This window comes from Saccopteryx bilineata, chromosome 2, assembly GCF_036850765.1.
Source record: "Saccopteryx bilineata isolate mSacBil1 chromosome 2, mSacBil1_pri_phased_curated, whole genome shotgun sequence".
Lineage (NCBI taxonomy): Eukaryota > Metazoa > Chordata > Mammalia > Chiroptera > Emballonuridae > Saccopteryx > Saccopteryx bilineata.
In genome coordinates this window covers 352,355,032-352,376,323 of record NC_089491.1, presented here as the reverse complement: position 1 = coordinate 352,376,323, position 21,292 = coordinate 352,355,032, and the positions used below count along the sequence as shown (strand labels likewise).

Sequence of the window (21,292 nt, the reverse complement as noted above, 5' to 3'; positions counted from 1 at the left end):
GAGAGAGAAAGGGAGAGAGCAAGAGAGAGACAGGAACATTGATATTCTCCTGTATGTGCCCTGACCAGGGATTGAACCAGCTTCAGGACGGTGCTCTAACCAACCGAGCTATCTGACCAGAGCGTAGCTATTCCTTTTAAGATTCAACAAGAATGCCCTGGCCGGTTGGCTCAGTGGTAGAGCGTCGGCCTGGTGTGCAGGAGTCCCGGGTTTGATTCCCGGCCAGGTCACACAGGAGAGGCTCCCATCTGCTTCTGCACCCCTCCCCTTCTCCTCTCTGTCTCTCTCTTCCCCTCCCGCAGCCTAGGCTCCATTGGAGCAAAGTTGGCCCGGACGCTGAGGATGGCTCCATGGCCTCTGCCTCAAGCGCTAGAATGGCTCTGGTTGCAAAAGAGCAATGCCCCAGATAGGCAGAGCATCGCCCCCTGGTAGGCATGCCAGGTGGATCCCGGTCGGGCGCATGCGGGAGTCTGACTGCCTCCCTGTTTCCAGCTTCAGAAAAATACAAAAAAAAAATAAAGAAAGAAAAGAAAAAAAGGCCCTGGCCGGTTGGCTCAGTGGTAGAGCGTCGGCCTGGCGTGCAGAAGTCCCGGGTTCGATTCCCGGCCAGGGCACACAGGAGAGGTGCCCATCTGCTTCTCCACCCCCCCCTCTCCTTCCTCTCTGTCTCTCTCTTCCCCTCCCGCAGCCGAGGCTCCGTTGGAGCAAAGATGGCCCAGGCGCTGGGGATGGCTCCTTGGCCTCTGCCCCAGGCGCTAGAGTGGCTCTGGTCGCAACAGAGCGACGCCCCGGAGGGGCAGAGCATCGCCCCCTGGTGGGCGTGCTGGGTGGATTCCGGTCGGGCGCATGCGGGAGTCGGTCTGTCTCTCCCTGTTTCCAGCTTCAGAAAAATACAACAAACAAACAAACAAAAGGAAATAAAAAGAAAGATTCAACAAGAACTTTGTGTTTATGAATGTATAAGTGAGTTAGAAACCAGATAAGAAATAAAAGGAGAAATAAATCTTTTTCAGTAATGAAGTGAAAACTTTGACTCTAACTAAGAGATCTAGGGCAGTTGGAACTTAATTGAGGTAGGAAGGCTAACAATCAGTTTGGTAGTACATTGACCTCCATTAAGAAAACAAGTGAGCCTGACCAGGCGGTGGCGCAGTGGATAGAGCGTCGGACTGGAATCCAGAGGACCCAGGTTTGAGACCCCGAGGTCTCCAATTTGAGCTTGGGCTTATCTGGTTTGAGCAAAACCCCACCAGCTTGGACCCACGGTCGCTGGCTCCAGCAAGGGGTTACTCGGTCTGCTGAAGGCCCGCGGTCAAGGCACATATGAGAAAGCAATCAATGAACAACTAAGGTGTTGCAACACGCAACGAAAAACTAATGATTGATGCTTCTCATCTCTGTCCGTTCCTGTCTGTCCTTGTCTATCCCTCTCTCTGACTCCCTCTCTGTCTCTGTAAAAAATAAATAAAATTTAAAAATAAAAAAAAGAAGAAAACAAATGAAAGGCCCTGGCTGGGTGGCTCGGTTGATTGGAGCATTGGCCCGATGCCTGGAAGTTGCCAGTTCAGTCCTGTGTCAGGGCATGTACAGGAACAAATTGATGTTTCCATATGTCTGTCTGTCTGTCTCCCTTCCTCTCTCTAAAATCAATAGTAATAGATAGAAAAAGATAGCAAGTGAAAGCTGGGTGGGCACTGAGTGTCTGTGACTTCACTGAGAATAAAATATCTCAACATGGGCAAATGATTAAGTTGAGAGGCAAAATGACAATGTTGTAAACTTTCTTTGTGCAAATCTGCAGTAGGGCACAGAAGAAGCAGCACTCAGATGCTTCAGGCAGCTTCATGGCATTTTCTCAAAAATGCTTAGTAAGGAACAGCATGTCTGGGAAGGAGAGAGGAAACTTGAAGGCATAGCAGATGTATACAAGACTTACTGTGAAAGTCTCATTTCTCCCTGGGGAGGAAAGTAAAGTTCAGAAATCTTAGTACACTGAAAGGCTTCTTTCAACCTTGTTTCATTCTGTATATTGCTAAAAATCAAAGGACAATATTGTCAGATGTTGCAAAGGAATTAAAAGAATGTTGAATAATACTGCAGGTGATAAGCAGCCTTATAATAAGTCTGCCAAACTGAAGGAAATGTTGAAAAATGTTATTGCTTTACTAGATTTAAGAAGAGCCTGAGATAGGAAAAAAGAAATAGTCCTAAATGGTAATGTGTTATCTTAGATTGGATCCTGGAGCAGAGAAAGGACATTAGTGGAAAAACCGGTGAAGTCTAATAAAATCTGGGGCTTTATTAATAGTATGCTATCAATTAGTTTCATAGTTTAGACAAATGTGCCATTGTAAGGTAAGATTTGGTTACAATAGGTAGTTCAATTTAGGAGAATCTACCTGAGGTGTGTATGAGAACTTTCTGTATTGTGTTTAGCAGTCAAAACTTACTCCAAAATAAAAAGTTTATTTTTTAAAAAGGAGTCTTCAGGGATGAGATGAATATGACCTGTCCTAGGAAAAAGAGGAAGAAGATAAGAATGAAAAGATAAACTTGATAAGGATGAAATGACTGAAGATTAGTTATAGTGTATGTTTTTCTCACAAATAAGTGAACTACCTATATATCTCTCACTTAAAAAGAAAAGACAATTGAAATCATAAGGATTTTTTGTGTACAATAAGTCTATTAAAATAACTATCTTTTAATAGTACTTTTAATGGCCATTAACTTTATATGTTAAGTACAGGGGTATAAATTTCTTTTTTTTAATTTTAATTTTTTGTACTTTTCTGAAGTTGGAAACAGGGAGGCAGTCAGACAGACTCCCGCATGCACCCGACCAGGATCCACCCGGCATGCCCACCAGGGGCAGTACTCTGCCCACCTGGGGCTTCGCTCTGCTGCAACCAGAGCCATTCCAGTGCCTGAGGCAGAGGCCACAGAGCCATCCTCAGCGCCCGGGCCAACCCTGCTCCAATGGAGCCCTGGCTGTGGGAGGGGAAGAGAGAGACAGAGAGGAAGGAGAGGGGGAGGGGTGGAGAAGCAGATGGGCGCTTCTCTTGTGTGCCCTGGCCGGGAATTGAACCCGGGACTTCTGCACGCCAGGCGGACGCTCTACCACTGAGCCAACCAGCCAGGGCTAATAAATTGGCATGGAAATTTAAAGCAGGTCGTGTGTATCACAAATTATATATGGGATGGTAGTTTTTGTATGCTTTTGATATGACTTAGAATAGATGAAATAATAGTTCTCTGAACTGAGAAACTTTATAATTGAACATGTTGCAGCTCTTTTGTTGATATATAAATGCTTGTAAGTACATACAATCTATAATGTTTTAAAAATAAAAATACTTGCTCTATGGAGAGATGGGTACCCTTGGCATTTTCCTATGACTTAAGGGCAGTTTTGCAGGCTTGTAGGAATTAACTAATAGGTTGAATCTAGAACCACCATATCAGAGACTGAAAAAGTGTAATACTTTTTTTTCCACTACAAGCCCTTACCCATGCTGTACAACTGGAGGCAATTAGAAAGCAATACTCCTTTTTTTGTGTGACTACAAACAAGTGAATTTATTCTTTTGTTTTTGTGCTATATTTTTAAGCCTAGAAGAGAAAAGCAAATAAAGCCTTGAATTGCTTTATGATTTAGAAAAGTGAGGTAATATGCATATACTATTCTATCATTGTATTTGTAATTTCAGGAAATACATTAAAAATTTTAAAAACATTTATTCAAAGATTTTTATTGATTTTACCAAAGGGGTGGTGAGGGCACGAGAAGTGTCAACTCATAGTTGCTTCACTTTAGTTGTTCGTTGTTTACTTGTTGCTTGTTGTATGTGCCTTGATCGGGCAAGCCTAGGCTTTGAACTGACGACCTCGGTGTTCCAAGTCAACACTGTCTACTGTGCTACCAATGGCTAGGCTAAAAATTTTATTTTTCAATTACAGTTGACATTCAGTATAATTTATATTAGTTTCAGGTTTACAGCCTATTGGTTAGACAATTATATAATGTACAGAGTGATCCTCTGATAATTCTAGTTCCCCCTGGCACCATACATAGTTATTAAAATATTATTGAATATATTCCTATGCTGTAAGAAAGTAATACTTTTGAAAATTCTGGGTAGAGTATAATTGCCTAATTATAAATACCTGGGAACTAAATAGTTACCTGTAGTAGTTTTATTTACTTCTTTTTACTTTTTTTTTTTTTAATTTTATTTATTCATTTTAGAGAGGAGAGAGGGGGAGAGAGAGAGGAGAGAGAGAGAGACAGGGGGGAGGAGCTGGAAGCATCAACTCCCATATGTGCCTTGACCAGGCAAGCGCAGGGTTTCGAACCGGCGACCTCAGCATTTCCAGGTTGACGCTTTATCCACTGCGCCACCACAGGTCAGGCCTTATTTACTTCTTAAGCCTTCTTTTTTGTCGACCAATATAGGGGTTGATTTTGGTTTTTGAGTGCCTTTGACTATAGTGATGCTTCCTAATGGACTATGATCATTATATTTTAGGTTTCTACAATTCCTTAGTAGGTTACAAACACCTTTTGAACCAAGATTATAAGACTTTTGGATAACTTTCTTTGGGAATAAAAATATTACAAAATATGCAGGTTTCCAAGATGTAGGATTGGTATAATTGTAGAAGGAAAGGGTTGGCTTTATTTAAGTTACTCTTTGTTTTGAACATCAGTAATATCAGAGCTGTAAAATATTTTTATTCAAACGTTTCTGTTTACTATGCAGGCTTACAGTGGAACGCCTCTAACAGAAGAAAAGGAGAAAATAGTCTGGGTCAGATTTGAAAATGCAGATTTAAATGGTATGGTTTTAACTTTTTGGGACATGTGAATTAAATGTTTGTTTGAGGGTGACCTGATTCCAAACAAAGAACTCTTTCTTGAGTCAGATTAATTTCTTTTTCAGTAACTTTTTAGTTTTCAAAATAACTTTATTTTTAATTTAAAAAGTAGCATAACCATAGAGAAATTTCACTTGAACTAATAGCGTATTGTACAAGTCTGAAAATAATTGTACACGGAGTGCCTAGCCTTGAACTTTTAGTCCAAGTACGAGGGGCTGCTTCTTGTCTGTTTCCCAGGCTGCCTTGTCTGTCATCTTCTGGCTGACTTTGGGAACACTGGGTAGAAACTGAGTGGGAGGATGGGAGAGAGGGAGGAATATTGTTCCCTCTCCTCCTCACTGTCAGCAGCTGCATTTCTTCTGTGGTCCTAGGTTCCCCTGGGCAGCTCCATTGGCAGTCCAGTTTCTGCCAGGTGACCGCAGCACTCTGCACTCCTCCTAGGGGTAGTAATGACTTCCTGCTGTTTCTAATCCAGGTGGCCTCACAGTTCCTTTTTTTGGCTTCTCAGCTAACCAATTGTCTATATTAAATTCCCAATTATAGATACACTGAGTTTTAATTTTCTGGTTGGGCCTTGATTGGTATAATACTCTTGAGTCATTGTCTCCTTTAGAGTTTCAAGTGTAATGTCATACTTTCCTCTTAAAGGTAATGTCCGGGATGAAAGAGGGTCGTTTCTGCAAATTGGTTTCCATTGAATTTTGGATTCTTTATCATTTGATTCATTCAAGTATTGACAACTTGTTGGGCCCTTTTTATGGGGAATAAAACATTCATTTGTAGGGGTGATTATTGATGATATATAAACATTTCCTACTGTACTTTTTTTTGGAAGGCTTATTATATTTTTAACTTTATTTCTTTGACTCAAATTTCCTTGTTTAATAGCATATCCTTCCTTTTCCTTCTTTATTAATGACTCCCATACAGTGTTTGAATTGTACTCTGCTCTGGTGATTGCTCTCTGTTTCTTCCCATAGTCCTGGGAGCTCTGCTTTTCTGCTTGAAATTGTCAAGTGCTGCCACTTTGGCCCCTTGTCTCCAAGCTGTGGCCAGTTTGATATTGTTTATCAGGGTTGGAGGGGGAGGGTCCAGGGCTGGGTCCAAGTGTCTCCATTTCTAATCAATGTCCTAATTGTGGCTGTGTTAGGTAGAGATTACTGCATCGTGAACATGTTCTGTTTGTTATGCCTAAATTTGTTTCTCTTAAGGTACCATGCTGAAAAAGGAGACAAAGCAGTTTAGTATCCTCACTTTTTTTCGTTTTTTTAGGTTAGAGGAGGGGAGATAGTGAGGCAGACTCTGCATGCACCCTGACCGGGATCTACCCAGCAACCCTGTCTGGGGCTGATGCTGGAGTATCGAGCTATTTTTAGCATTTGAGGCTGGGAACAACCAAGCTATCCTCAGCACCCACGGCCATGCTGGAATCAACTGTGCCACTGGCTGCAGGAGGGGAAAAAGGAGAGAAGGGATCAGGGGAAGAAGCAGATGGTCGCTTCTCCTGTGTACCCTGACTGGGAATTGAACCTGGGATGTCCATATGCAGGGCCAACACTCTATCCACTGAGCCACTGGCCAGGACCTTTATCCTCATTTTTTTCTATCGGATTCCTAATGGTGTGCCTATAGTTTGAGTTCCAATACACAACAGGTTGCTACAGCAGAACAAGAAATGCCCACTCTCTAGTCTGTGAGGGGAAATTAATTCTTAGCATACTCTAGCCCAGGGGTCCCCAAACTACGGTCCGCGGGCTGCATGCGGCCCCCTGAGGCCATTTATCCGGCCCCCGCCGCACTTCCAGAAGGGGCACCTCTTTCATTGGTGGTCAGTGAGAGGAGCATAATTCCCATTGAAATACTGGTCAGTTTGTTGATTTAAATTTACTTGTTTATTTTAAATATTGTATTTGTTCCCGTTTTGTTTTTTTACTTTAAAATAAGATATGTGCAATGTGCACAGGGATTTGTTCATATATTTTTTATAGTCTGGCCCTCCAACAATCTGAGGGACAGTGAACTGGCTCCCTGTGTAAAAAGTTTGGGGACCCCTGCTCTAGCCTTTCTTTTTTAAAAAATGAGTTGGGTTTTTTTGTTTGTTTTGTTTTTATTAGATTTTAATTTTATTCATTTTAGAGAGGGGAGAGAGAAAAGAGAGAGAGGAACAGGAAGCATCAACTCCCATATGGGTCTTGACCAGGCAAGGATGGGGTTTCAAATTGGTGACCTCGGTGTTTTAGGTCAGTGGTCGGCGAACTCATTGGTCAACAGAGCCAAATATCAACAGTACAACGCTTGAAATTTTTTTTTGAGAGCCAAATTTTTTAAACTTAAACTATATAGGTTGATACATTCCTTATCAAGGTAGCGCCCGCACATCGTATTTTGTGGAAGAGCCACACTCAAGAGGCCAAAGAGCCACGTGTGGCTCGCGAGCCGCAGTTTATCAACTGCGCTACCATAGGTCAGGCGCCCTAGCCTTTCTTTTTTTTTATTTTTTAATTTTTTTTTAAGTATTTTTTTAATTTTATTTATTCATTTTTTTTTACAGAAGAGAGAGAGTAGGGAGAGAGAGAAACAGAGAGAGAGAAGGGGGAGGAGCTGGAAGCATCAACTCCCATATGTGCCTTGACCAGGCAAGCCCAGGGTTTTGAACCGGCGACCTCAGCATTTCCAGGTCGACGCTTTTATCCACTGCGCCACCACAGGTCAGGCGCCTTTCTTTTTTTTTTTTTTTTTTTTTTTTTTTTTTTTTTTTTTTTTTTTTTTTCATTTTTCTGAAGCTGGAAACAGGGAGAGACAGTCAGACAGACTCCCGCATGCGCCCGACCGGGATCCACCCGGCACGCCCACCAGGGGGCGACGCTCTGCCCACCAGGGGGCGATGCTCTGCCCATCCTGGGCGTCGCCATGTTGCGACCCTCCTGGGTGTCGCCATGTTGCGACCAGAGCCACTCTAGCGCCTGGGGCAGAGGCCACAGAGCCATCCCCAGCGCCCGGGCTATCTTTGCTCCAATGGAGCCTTGGCTGCGGGAGGGGAAGAGAGAGACAGAGAGGAAGGCGCGGCGGAGGGGTGGAGAAGCAAATGGGCGCTTCTCCTATGTGCCCTGGCCGGGAATCCAGGCGCCTTTCTTAATTAGGCCAATTTTAATATTAAGTTTACTACTATACTTAGGTATCAGTTTTTATAGTCAACGGAAATTTTTTAGTTGCAAGTGATTGGTTTAAGTGATTACAAACAGTTTTAAAATTTGTGGTGAAACGCACATAAAGTTGATCATTTTAACCTTTTTTTTCTTTTGTATTTTTCTGAAGTTAGAAGCAGAGAGGCAGTCAGACTCCCGCATGTGCCCGACTGGGATCCACCAGGCATGCTCACTTTGTGGAGCCTTGGCTGCAGGAGGGGAAGAGAGAGACAGAGAGGAAGGAGAGGGGGAGGGGTGGAGAAGCAGATGGGCGCTTCTCCTGTGTGCCCTGGCTGGGAATCGAACCCGGGACTCCTGCACGCCAGGCCGATGCTCTACCGCTGAGCCAACTGGCCAGGGCCAAGTTGTGTGAATTTTATGATGAATAAAACTTTAGCTCAATAACTTTACGTAATACTTTTTTTTTCAAATTTTGGGCCCCCAAATTAAGGTGCGTCTTGTACATGGGATTGTCTTATACATGGGGAAGTACGGTACTTTATAAATTTGACTACCCAAGGTACCTCATAAGTGGTATCATATGGTATTTGTCTCTATGTGAAGGGCTCATTTCACTTAGCATAATGTCCTCAGGCTCATTCATGTTGTAGACTGTGTAGGAATTTTTTCTTTTTAAGGCTGTATAATATTCCTTTGTATGTGTATACCACATTTTGTCTGTCTATTCATCCCTTGATGGTCATTTGGGCTCTCTCCATTTTTGGCTTTGTGAATAGTGCTGTTATTAACATGAGTATATAGCTATCTCTTTGAGTGCCTGCTTTCAATTCTTTTTGAGTATATATTTATAAATGGTGTTGTTGGACCATTTGGTAATTCTGTTTTAATTTTTTGAGGAAGTGCCACACTGTTTTCATAGAGGAATTATTTTTTTTAACCTACTCACATAGCTTGTGTCAATATAAGGAACATCCAAAACTGTAGAGAATTTTTATTAGTTTATTTGAGATAAACTGACGATACATGCCGGGGAGCAGGATCTCAAATGCTCCAGAGAATGAGTTTTACAGCTTCTTTAATGCTGTAATTGAAATTGAGGAAGAGATGACATGAAGGTGAGAACAAAGAAGGCAGGGATTGAATTATAGGGTAGTTAAAGTAATTATAGGGCCCTTGCTGGTTTGCTCAGTGGTAGAGCATCAGCCTGGCATGTGGATATTTCCGGTTTGATTTCCTGACAGGGCACACTGGAGAAGCGACCATCTCTTTCTCTACCCTTCCCCCTCCCTTCTCTCTTTCTCTTTCTTCTCTTCCTGCAGACAAGGCTTGATCGATTTGAGTGCATCGGCCCTGGGTGCTGAGGGTGGCTCAGTGGAGCCTCTGCCACAGATGCTAAAGTTGCGGGCATGGCTCCAGATGGGCAGAGTGTCAGCCCGGAATGGGGGTTGCCTGGTGGATCCATCAGGGCGCATGTGGTAGTCTGTCTCTCTATCTTCCCTCCTCTCACTTGGAAAAGAAGGAAAAAAAAAGTTATTATGTGTTCTCATGAGGGCAGTCCCTTTTTTAGAAGGATGGGTCTGAAAAGAGGCATTTCAAGTATAGATGCACAGAAACAATGGACTGGGCTTGCTTAAGGCAAAGATAAGCCTCTTACTAAAAAAGTTGGATGCCAGGGGTGTGACTATGACCTGCCTGTAAAGCCAGCAGCCAGGGCCGTCATCACAGCAGCCCGGCCCATGCAGGTTCGCATTGGATTCAGACAGTCAGTAAAGAAACAACGGAGCCACAAACTGGTGGGCCATAGTCTTTAATCCTAGCTTGCACCTGGCGGGCAAGTAAAAACATACACTGGGCTTCAAAACCCACTCACATTCAGTGCTCACAAAGCTACTGACTTATCCGAGTTTCCTAGAATCAAAGGTTTCTAGCTCACCAGCCTTATTCTCCTCAGTTCCCCATCTCCTTCCTTCTCCAGCGTCAAACTGCACAAACTGGCCTCTCACTCAGCACTCCGCCATCTTGGCTGCTTCTCCTGGCCACATGGCCTCTTTCTGCTTTCTGCTCTGCTCCCTCTGCTCTCTCATGCTAATCATCCCAGGAACCAAGAGCGCAAGCTCTCGTTCTGCCCCCATTTTATATTGTAGCTTCACAACCTCTAATCCAATATACAAAATAGGGAAGTCTCTAATACAAAGTCACTTCTCTGAGGCATGATTGGATTGTACCACCCCACATCAAAAAAGGGTGGGAAAGGCTTAATCCCAAAACCAAGCCCCAGGCTACAAGGATTCTCAACACACATTAATATCACCTGGGGCCCTGGCCGGTTGGCTCAGCGGTGTAGAGCGTCGGCCTAGCGTGCGGAGGACCCAGGTTCGATTCCTGGCCAGGGCACACAGGAGAAGCGCCCATTTGCTTCTTCACCCCTCTGCCGCGCTTTCCTCTCTGTCTCTCTCTTCCCCTCCCGCAGCCAGGGCTCCATTGGAGCAAAGATGGCCCGGGCGCTGGGGATGGCTCTGTGGCCTCTGCCTCAGGCGCTGGAGTGGCTCTGGTCGCAATATGGCGACGCCCAGGATGGGCAGAGCATCGCCCCCTGGTGGGCAGAGCGTCGCCCCCTGGTGGGCGTGCCGGGTGGATCCCGGTCGGGCGCATGCGGGCGTCTGTCTGACTGTCTCTCCCTGTTTCCAGCTTCAGAAAAATGCAAATAAATAAATAAATAAATAAATAAATAAATAAATATCACCTGGGTGACAGCCTCATGTGGGCAGCGGAGCCATCTTTAACAAAGTGAGCATAATACATTTTATCTGCCCAACACTGCCCATTTAGGAATTTATGATCAGATCAACAACCTGTTAGCTTACTTTCCATTGAGCCCCTTTTTTCATCCACAATAGGAGGGATAGTGGCTTGAAACTTCTAGTCTTCCATTAGTCACTTCTCCCTGAATGCTTTCTTCTCTTTTGGCTTTTAATGAGGTTGGAGCAGTGATTGCTCAAACTCTCTATTCATACCTTTATCTTCATACAGTATGGTCAAGGAGGAAAATGTATTAGGGAATCCAAAATGCTCAGTATGGATCACCTTCTGGTTGCTGGAATACTTGCAGTAGCCAAGGATGTTGTCAATGTAAGAAACATCCAAACCTGTAAAAATTTTTATGAGTTTATTTGAGCCAAACAGTTGACAATTACCAGGAAGAAAAATCTCAATGGATTGAGAAAATGCTTCGAAAAATGGCAGTTTCACCACTTATTTCATACATCAGTCAAAGGGGAAGATGTAAGGGGGCTACATGAAATCCACTGGTGACAGATTAGGGAGGTGGGAGAAAGCGTAGATGAGGAAAGCTCTGAAACTGGATAAAAAGTAAAAGGAATATAGATACATACTTATATATGCAGGCATAGGATAGTTACCAGTTAACAACTAAAATGATAATAACAATGAGGGACGGGGATTTGTGGTTTCTGATCTGGGGTTGGTTGTGCCTTGAGGGGGCTGGAGTAGATTACTCTTCCATTTTAAAGGTATGTTATCAAGTATGTTTTGTAGATGCAAAAAGATAACAGATAGGCTCAATTAAGGTAAGTGTGGACCTTTGCTAGAGAGAAATACCGCCCTAGGACATGACTACCCTCTCTGAACTGCTTATAGTTAGAAAGTTTTCATTTTAAACCATCCTGGGTGATTACTTTAGCTCTGAGTTTGTGAGGCCACCTTGCAGGCCTCCCCTGAGCTTGTCAGGTTCACAATGTGGCCCCTTTTTCCTCTACAAAATTGGTTCAGCTGGTTACATGCTTATCTCTGTGCTTGACTGGTGGGGAGTAAGAGCACTGCAGTTACCAGAAAAGTGGGAGGGAGGCAACGAGTGGGAAATGTGTGAGGTATACAGAGATAATAGCTACTTCACGGTGCTGTTTGCTCTGGTTTTGGGTCCCTGTTTCAGTTACCTCCTAGACATCTTCACTTAAATGTCCCACAAGTGCCTCACAGTCTTAGTCCTTTTCCCCACTACAATAGGCAGGACCAGTTAGGTCAAGATTGACCTTTGTCGCCTGACTGGTGGTGGTGCAGTGGATAGAGTGTTGATCTGGGACGCTGAAGTCCTAGGTTTGAAACCCCAAGATCACTGGCTTTGTTGTTAAGTACCTGTTGGGCAGATAAAGTATATTATGCTCACTTTGTTAAAGATGGCGCTGCCCACTAGGAGGCCGTTGCCCAGGTGATATTAATGTGTGTCTCTGTGGGCTGTGGGCAGGCAGGATCGTTGTAGCCTGGGGCTTGGTTTTGGGATTAAGCCTTTCCCACCCTTTTTGATGTGGAGTGGTACAATCCAATCATGCCTCAGAGAAGTGACTTTGTATTAGAGACTTCCCTATTTTGTATATTGGATTAAAGGTTTTGAATCTACACTATAAAGAGGGGGCAGAACCGGAGCTTGTGCTCTTGGTTCCTGAGATTATCATTAGAGGAGAGAGCAGAGAGGAGAGAAGAAAGAGGCCATGTGGCCAGGAGAAGCAGCCAAGATGGTGGAGTGTTGAGTGAGAAGCCAGTTTGTGCAGCGTTTGTGCAGGGAGAAGGAAGGAGATGGGGAACAGAGGTGAATGAGTCTGGTGAGCTAGAAACCTTTGATTCTAGGAAACTTAGATAAGTCAGTAGCTTTGTGAGCACTGAATGTGAGTGGGTTTTGGAGCCCAGTGTGTGTTTTTACTTGCCCGCCTGGTGCAAGCTAGGATTAAAGATGATGGCCCACCAGCTTTTGGCTCCATTGTTTCTTTACCGACTGTTCGAATCCAATGCAAACCTGCATGTGCAAGGTGACTGTGATGATGGCTGCTGCTACTGGCTTTACACCCCCTTTTTTTTGTCCACAGAACTGGCTTTGAAAAGTAACTCCAATATATATTTTTTAAATTTTTCTATTATTTTATTTTTTGAGGCAGAGACGGGGAAAGTCAGAGAGAGGGACAGATAGGGACAGACAGGAAGGGAGAGAGATGAGAAACATTAATTCTTTGTTGCGGTTTCTTAGTTGTTCATTGATTGATTTCTCATATGTGCCTTGACTGGGGGGCTACAGCAGACCGAGTGACCCCTTACTCGAGCCAGCAACTTTGGGCTCAAGCTGGTGAGCCTTGCTCAAACCAGATGAGCCCGCGTTCGAGCTGACAACCTTAGGGTCTCGAACCTGGGTCCTCCACATCCCAGTCCGACGCTCTATCCACTGCGCCACTGCCTGGTCAGGCAGTAACTCCAATATTTAATGACAAGTTAGACAAGGAGAAGCCATCAGAGGAAGTGGTGAAGGAGTGACTTAGAGAGATATAAGGAAAACCAGAAGTTTATGCCGGGGGAAACAAAGGGGAGTTATTTTAAGGAGAAAATGGTGAGCACTGGTTATAGCTGCTGAATAGTGTAAAGAAGACATGCTTGAAAAGCATGTGTGAGATTCAACAATGTTAAATAATTCAACTGAGTAAATTGCTTTATTAAGTGATTCAGGAATTGAGCAGCATCCCTACCAGCAACCACAAGGATATTCTAAGGGCTTGTACAAAATGGAAGGTTTTTATAAGAGAAAGGGTGGGTCAAAGGAATTATTCACAAAGAAAAGAAAGGACTATTTTTGGCCTGGGATATCTTTTTTTTTTTTTTCCAAAGTTGGAAATGGGGAGGCAGACAGACTCCCGCATGCACCCGACTAGGATCCTGCGGATGGCCTGGGCGCTGAGGATGGCTCTGTGGCCTCTGCCTCAGGCGCTAGAATGACTCTGGATGCAACAGAGCATCGGCCCAGATGGGCAGAGCATCGCCCCCTGGTGGACATGCCGGGTGGATCCCGGTTGGGTGCATGCAGGAGTCTGACTGCCTCCCCATTTCCAACTTAAGAAAAATACAAATAAATAAATAAATAAATAAATAAAATAAATAAAACAAAAAATCGTAAGTTAAAGCACTACTACCCCTCTCACTTTATTTTACTTCATCACTGTCCTGTCCTTCTAGAAGCTAAATTCCTTGATAGAGTTGTTTATAAATGTCATCTATTTTTCTTCTCCCATTCACCCAAAATACATTTCAGGATGGTTTCTGTTCCTAACACTCCTCCCAAGTAACTTTTTGCTATAGTCACAACCTCCTAGCTGCTGTTAAAAAAAAAAACAATCCCGCCTGACCAGGTGGTGGCGCAGTGGATAGAGCGTCGGACTGGGATGCGGAAGGACCCAGGTTCGAGATCCCGAGGTCACCAGCTTGAGTGCGGGCTCATATGGCTTGAGCAAAGAGCTCACCAGCTTGGACCCAAGGTCGCTGGCTCCAGCAGGGGGTTACTCAGTCTGCTGAAGGCCCACGGTCAAGGCACATATGAGAAAGCAATCAATGAACAACTAAGAAGTCACAACGCGCAACGAGAAACTGATGATTGATGCTTCTCATCTCTCTCCGTTCCTGTCTGTCTGTCCCTATCTATCTCTGCCTCTGTAAAAAAACAAAAACAAAACAAAACAAAAAACAATCCCAAAATGGCATCATCAGCACTAAAAGCCCTAGATACCAAATTAGATGTAATACCTGCTCTAACTGCACTTTCCACCTCTCCCAGAAACATATCAGTCTGGAATTTTATGGTGGAGCACCAGTAAAGACCCCCTCCATTCCTCAATCCACACAGGAGTCCCCGGGAACCCGGGATTCCTGCAAGCCAGGCCGATGCTATACCACTGAACCACCCAGGGCCTTAACTTACGATTTTTAAAAACCTTATTTGTTAGCCCTGGCCGGTTGGCTCAGTGGTAGAGTGTCGGCCTGGCGTGCAGGGGGTCCCGGGTTCGATTCCCGGCCAGGGCACGCAGGAGAGGTGCCCATCTGCTTCTCCACCCCTCCCCCTCTCCTTCCTCTTTGTCTCTCTCTTCCCCTCCCACAGCCGAGGCTCCATTGGAGCAGAGATGGCCCGGGCGCTGGGGATGGCTCCTTGGCCTCTGCCCCAGGCGCTGGAGTGGCTCTGGTTGTGACAGAGCGACCCCCCGGAGGGGCAGAGCTTCGCCCCTGGTGGTCGTGCCGGGTGGATCCCGGTCGGGCGCATGCGGGAGTCTGTCTGACTGTCTCTCCCCGTTTCCAGCTTCAGAAAAATACAAAAAAAAAACCAAAAAAAACCCCAAACCTTATTTGTTGTGCAAATATATCAAGGTAAATAACACAAAAGTATAGGTCAGTCAATAGAATTTTTATAAATCTAATGTCCTATATAACCAATACCTAGGATAAGACATGGAATGTTGCTAATTGGTTAGTGAGTTTGCATTTCATATAGATAGAATTATTCAATATATAGTCTTGTGCCTGTCTTATTTTGCTCATTATGTCTGTGAGATTCATCTATGTTATAGTGTATGGTAGTAGTTCCTTCCTCTTTTTTTTTTTTTTTTTGAATGAGTCAGAGAGAGGGATAGACAGGGACAGACAGACAGGAATGGAGAGAGACGAGAAGCATCAATCATCAGCCTTTCATTGCACGTTGCAACACCTTAGTTGTTCATTGATTGCTCTCTCATATGTGCCTTGACCGCCGGCCTCCGGCAGACTGAGCAACCCCTTGCTGGAGCCAGCGACCCTTGGTTTACGCTGGTGGGCTTTTTTTGCTCAAGCCAGATGAGCCCGCGCTCAAGCCGGCGACCTCGGGGTCTCGAACCTGGGTCCTCCACATCCCAGTCCGACGCTCTATCCACTGCGCCACCGCCTAGTCAGGCTCCTTTCTCTTTTTGTTCTGAATAGTATTCCATTGTATCAATATAGCACTGTGTTTGTCCATTCTTTTGGACATTTGGATTGATTGTCTCAGTGTATATGTGTGTGCTTATACTTCTAATGAGTATGTGTGTACCTGGAGTGGAACTGCTTGGTCAAAGGGGGTGGTATCTTCAGTTTGATATGTTGTCAAACTGTTTTTCAAAGTAGTTGTACTAATTTATATTTACCAGTGGTGATTAAGCAACCCATTTGCTTCACATTCTCCCAATACTTAGTTTTGTCATTGTGGTTTTTAATTAGCATTTCCTTGATTATAACAAATGAGGTTGAGCCACTGCTTATATTTATTGATCACTTGAATATCCTCTTTTTGGGGGGGGGCAGAGACAGAGAGTCAGAGAGAAGGACAGATAGGGACAGACAGACGGGCGGGAAGGGAGAGAGATGAGAAACATCAGTTCTTCATTGTAGCTCCTTAGTAGTTCATTGATTGCTTTCTCATATGTGCCTTGACTGGGGCGGCTACAGCAGACTGAGTGACCCCTTGCTTGAGTCATCGACCTTGGGCTCAAGCTGGTGAGCCTTACTCAAACCAGATGAGCCCGTGCTCAAGCTGGCGACCTTGGGGTCTCGAACCTGGATCCTCCACATTCCCAGTTCGATGCTCTATCCACTGTGCCACCGCCTGTTCAGGCTAAATATCCTTTTTCAGAAGTGCTTCTTCATGTCTCTTGCTGATTTTTCTAATGACTTATATTCCATAGTTTTGTTTGTTATTTGTACTGGATGAATCCTTGTGGGATTATGATTGCTGTGAGTCTCCCATGTGACTTGCCTTTTTACTCCTGTGGTAAGAGTGGCCATGATTAACAGTAGTACTTCATTTTAATGTAAAAAATAATGCAGTATAATTGGCCAAACTATTTTTTTTTTAAAAAAGATTTTATTTATTCATTTTAGAGACCAGAGAGAGAGAGAGAGAGAGAGAGAGGAGAGAGGGAGGAGCAAGAAGCATCAACTCCCATATGTGCCTTGACCAGGCAAGCCCAGGGTTTCGAACCGGCAACCTCAGTGTTCCAGGTTGATGCTTTATCCACTGCACCACCACAAGTCAGGCAGGAAAAGAGAAATTTTTAATCTGATCCATGGGGCTTTGTTGGTTTTGGCACCACACAGGGGAAGCTCTTGCCCCTCCATTCTCTGGATTTGAAGATGTCCATTGGAGCCTGCAGTGCCTGGACAGGGTTCAGAGCGGAACCTTTTGAAGAGTGTCAATAGTTGTAACAGTTCAGCTGAGCGATAGGGGTGGTTCTCCAAGCCAAGAGAGACTGCAGGGCAGCTCCCCTGCCCCAAGAATCCCGTTTCATGGTGCCAGGAAAGGTTAGAAAGGATGAGCAGGCTTGGCCAAACTATTTTGCTAAGAGTTTTTCTCTTTATGTCCTGTTAAGAAATCATTCCCTATGGTGTGATCATGAAAATATCTTTCAGAGTTTAATTTTATCTGTCATTTATATCTAAAATCTCTTGGTACTGATTTATTTGAAAAATCTGAAAGGATAGGAGACACTTCAGCAAGTTAAATGCTCCTTGAAAACACCCATTAATATGGAAGGAATGGGAGACCTTGACAAGGAATGATTGGAAAAGGGTCCTGAGAAGATGGTGGAGGTTGGGATCCAAAGCACAGGTGGAGGAATTCACTTGAGACAGAAGGGAAGACAACTATTTGTAATAGGATGGAAGGTGAAGAGGCTGCTACTGATGCCCATCGATCTTTGGCAACAGGAAGTTTCTAGTTTCCCTGTGCAGTCTGAGACAAGTGAGCTGAGTGAGCAGAGAGTGGGTGGACTGAGGGCTTAGATAAAGTTTAAGAAAGTCATCGAAGAAATTATAGAAACAATAAATTTGTTGTACAGTTTTGAGGGTTCAGTGGAGGTTTGTGGAGATAATTTATAGTGGAACCAATTCTGTCTGACTGTGATTTTTCTGTGTCAGTACTTTGCTACCATAGAACATGCTAGGATAGTGGGTTGGGTTCATCTAGGATTGGGGTTTTGATATCTGGGTGCCATGTAGAGATCCCACAAAGGAATAAGAGAATATAGATTATTAACAAATTACTGAGATGGTTGATCAAAGACTGTAAGAGAAGGAAAGAGTCTAAAGTGAAACTGAAGGGAGAAAGTAGGGGTGTCAGGGAACTGGAGGTTTTAATAAAATTATGAATGAGGCCCTGGCTGATTGGCTCAAGTGGTAGAGTGTCAGCCCAGCATGTGGAAGGCCTGGGTTCGATTCCCAGCCAGGGCACACAGTAAAAGCGCCCATCTGTTTCTCCACCCTTCCCCCTCTCCTTTCTCTCTATCTCTTTTTTCCCCTCCCACAGCCAAGGCTCCATTGGAGAAAAGTTGGCCCAGGCGCTGAGGATGGCTCCATAGCCTCCGCCTCAGGCGCTAGAATGGCTCTGGTTGCAACAGAGCAATGCCCCTGATGGGCAGAGCATTGCCTCCTGGTGAGCATGCCAGGTGGATCCCAGCACATGCAGGAGTCTGTCTCTCTGCCTCCCTGCTTCTCACTTCATAAAAAAAAAAAAAATCAGTGAATGAATCACAGTGGAAGTTAGTTGAGCAAACTTGGTGGAAGGAAGAGTTGTGATCTGAGAATAGAATTCTATAAGTAGTAATTTTCTGGGGTGCAATAGTTTTGTCAATAAGGATGTTTTATAATACTGTCTATCTACATAACTGGTACTTAATATTAACTGATATGAATTGGGAAAGTTGATTACATAGTGCATATAATTATTTGGTAGTGGACCATATGCCCAGTGTTTTCAGACATATCAATATTTCTTCCGTTGACGAATTCACAGATATTAGAAATTCTAGATGATTATACTTTATAGTTATAGTTACTTAATATTGGTAAACTATTTCATTTTCATTTGTTATTTACAGATGGTTTTGTTTCTGATATTAATATTCTCTAGTTCTCTAGTGAAAGTTTGATTTTTTAAAATCTTATTTGTGCTGATAAATGAAATGAAAAACTATTTTCTTTTAAATAATGTCTTCCAGATACTTCTTCACTTAACTTTTAGTTAAAAACAATTAAAACTGTTGTAGCACTAATGGCATTTACAAAGTGTGTTCTTTCTTGATTGACATTGTATCTTTTAAATTTCTCTGTTACTTAATTCTAATGCAGATACATCAAGAAATCTGGAATTTCATGAAATCCACAGCACTGGGAATGAGCCGCCTTTGTTGGTTATGATTGGCTACAGTGATGGAATGCAGGTCTGGAGCATCCCTGTAAGTATGAGGATGGCTGACTCTTCCCTGCATGCCAGCTGATATGAAATCTGGTGATTCTTTCAAAAGGTCTCATCCATGTATTTTCACAGTAGTTGCTTTAGATATTATTATGTGTGTAATACCATGCAAGGTACAAAGAATATGGGGCATGTGGGAAGTCAGAGATGCTGTAAATTATTTATAAATTGGGCTAGGAGCCTGCCCTGTGATGGCACAGTGGATAAAGCGTTGACCTGGAACACTGAGGTCGCCAGGTTTGAAACCCTGGGCTTGCCCAGTCAAGGCACATACAGGAAGCAGCTACTTTGAGTAGATGATTCCTGCTTCTCCCCCCTTTCTCCCTCTCCCTCTCTTTCTCTATCTCTCTCCCCTCTCTCCAAAAATCAATAAATAAAATCTAAAAAAGAAAAGAAAAAAAAATTGTGCCAGGAATTGTGGGAATCACTTTACATGCATTTGTGTGTGTGTGTGTGTGTGTGTGTGTGTGTGAGAGAGAGAGAGAGAGAGAGAGAGAGAGAGAGTCAGAGAGAGGGACAGATAGGAACAGACAGATAGGAAGGGAGAGAGATGAGAAACATCAATTCCTTAGTTGTTCATTGATTGCTTTCTCATATGTGCTTTGGCCAGGGAGCTCCTGCAGAGTGAGGGACCCCTTGCTCAAGCCAGTGACCATGGGGTCATGTCTATGACATCACGGTCAAGCCAGCAATCCCGTGCTCAATCTGGTGAGCCTGCACTCAAGCCGGATGAGCCCGTGCTCCAGCCACCGACCTCGGGGTTTCAAACCTGGGTTGTCAGTGTTCCAAGCCGACGCTCTATCCACTCTGCCACCGCCTGGTTAGGCAGTTTTCAGGTTTATTATAGCTATACTTTATGATAAAAAAGTGTATATATATGTTTACTATAAACATATATAATATATTACATAATACATACATATATTTATATATATATTTCTCCCCCTATGTTCTTTCCTAATATATGAGAGCATATTAGTCTATAACTTGCTGTTTTTTACTCATAGAGTCAATATTCTGAGTGCTACTTTATTGGATTTTATAGCTGCATATCATCTATTTGGATTTCCTTAATTTATATAACTTGTTCCCTATTATTGAAAACCATAAATATCTTTTTTAAATTGCCTAATATAGGCCTGACGAGGCAGTGGTGGAGTGATAGAGTGTTGACCTGGCATGCTGAGAACACAAGTTCAAAACCCTAAGGTCCTCGAGGTTGCCTTCTTGAGTGTGGGTTCATCCGGCTTGAGTGTGGGCTCATCCGGCTTGAGTGTGGTATCATAGACATGCCTTCATGGTTGCTGGCTTGAGTCCAACGTAGCTGGTTTGAGCAAGGGGTCACTGGCTTGGCTACTACCCCCTACCCTGATCAAGGCACATATGAGAAAGCAATCAATGAACAACTAAGGTGATGTAACTATGAGTTGATGCTTCTTATCTTTCTCCCTCTCTCGTTTCCTATAGGTATGGCATGGAATTAGTGTCCTCTTTCTTTAGCCTTTTGGGATGTGCAGCTGACATTTTTCAAGGCCCTGCAGTGTAGTGTGTAGTTTAAGTACTATGCTAAAGGCATGGACAAAGGACTTAAAATCTGGCAGTGGTTTTTAAAAACTTTTACTAAGAGAACTATTTCTATTTTGTGATCAGAGGAAAGGATTTTGTAAATATAACTTTTTTCTTATTAACAGAGACGACATTTTTTTAAAAATTGAGAGGCAGGGAGGCAAAGACAGACTCCCTCATGTGCCCAATCGGGATCCACTCAGCAAGCCCCCTACCAGCAGGGGTCTGCCAGTCTGGGCCGCTGCTCTGTTGCTTGGCAGCTGAGCTATTGTAGCACCTGAGGCAAGGCCATGGCGCCATCCTCAGTGCCACGGGCCAACTTTGCTTGAACCATTTGAGCCATGGCTGTGGGAAGGGAAGAGAGAGAGAGAGCGAGAGAGAGAAAGAGAGGAAGAGTGGAGAAGCAGATGGTCACTTCTCCTCTGTGCCCTGACCGGGAATTGAACCTTGCACTTCCACACGCCAGGCTGATGCTCCACCACTGAGCAAGCTGGGCAGGGCCGAGACTACCTTTTGACGCATTACTCTGTTTGTTGTCAGACTGAAAGGAGAAGGTTGGAGCCTGTGTGAATGAGGGGTGTTGACTGGATGGAGCACATTCCTTTGGTGGTGCTCAGGC

General features: G+C 44.0%; 1 protein-coding gene across 6 annotated transcripts in view; it reads left to right on the top strand.

Annotated features, from left to right (window-relative positions):
- Positions 1-21,292, top strand: part of BCAS3 (BCAS3 microtubule associated cell migration factor) — a 633,266-nt gene that overhangs the window by 12,986 nt on the left and 598,988 nt on the right. For all 6 annotated transcript variants that reach the window (XM_066262741.1, XM_066262742.1, XM_066262738.1 and 3 more), the window contains exons 4-5: positions 4,764-4,839; positions 18,981-19,087. In XM_066262741.1, coding sequence (XP_066118838.1) covers positions 4,764-4,839; positions 18,981-19,087 — 183 coding nt within the window. The remainder of the gene's footprint in view (positions 1-4,763; positions 4,840-18,980; positions 19,088-21,292) is intronic.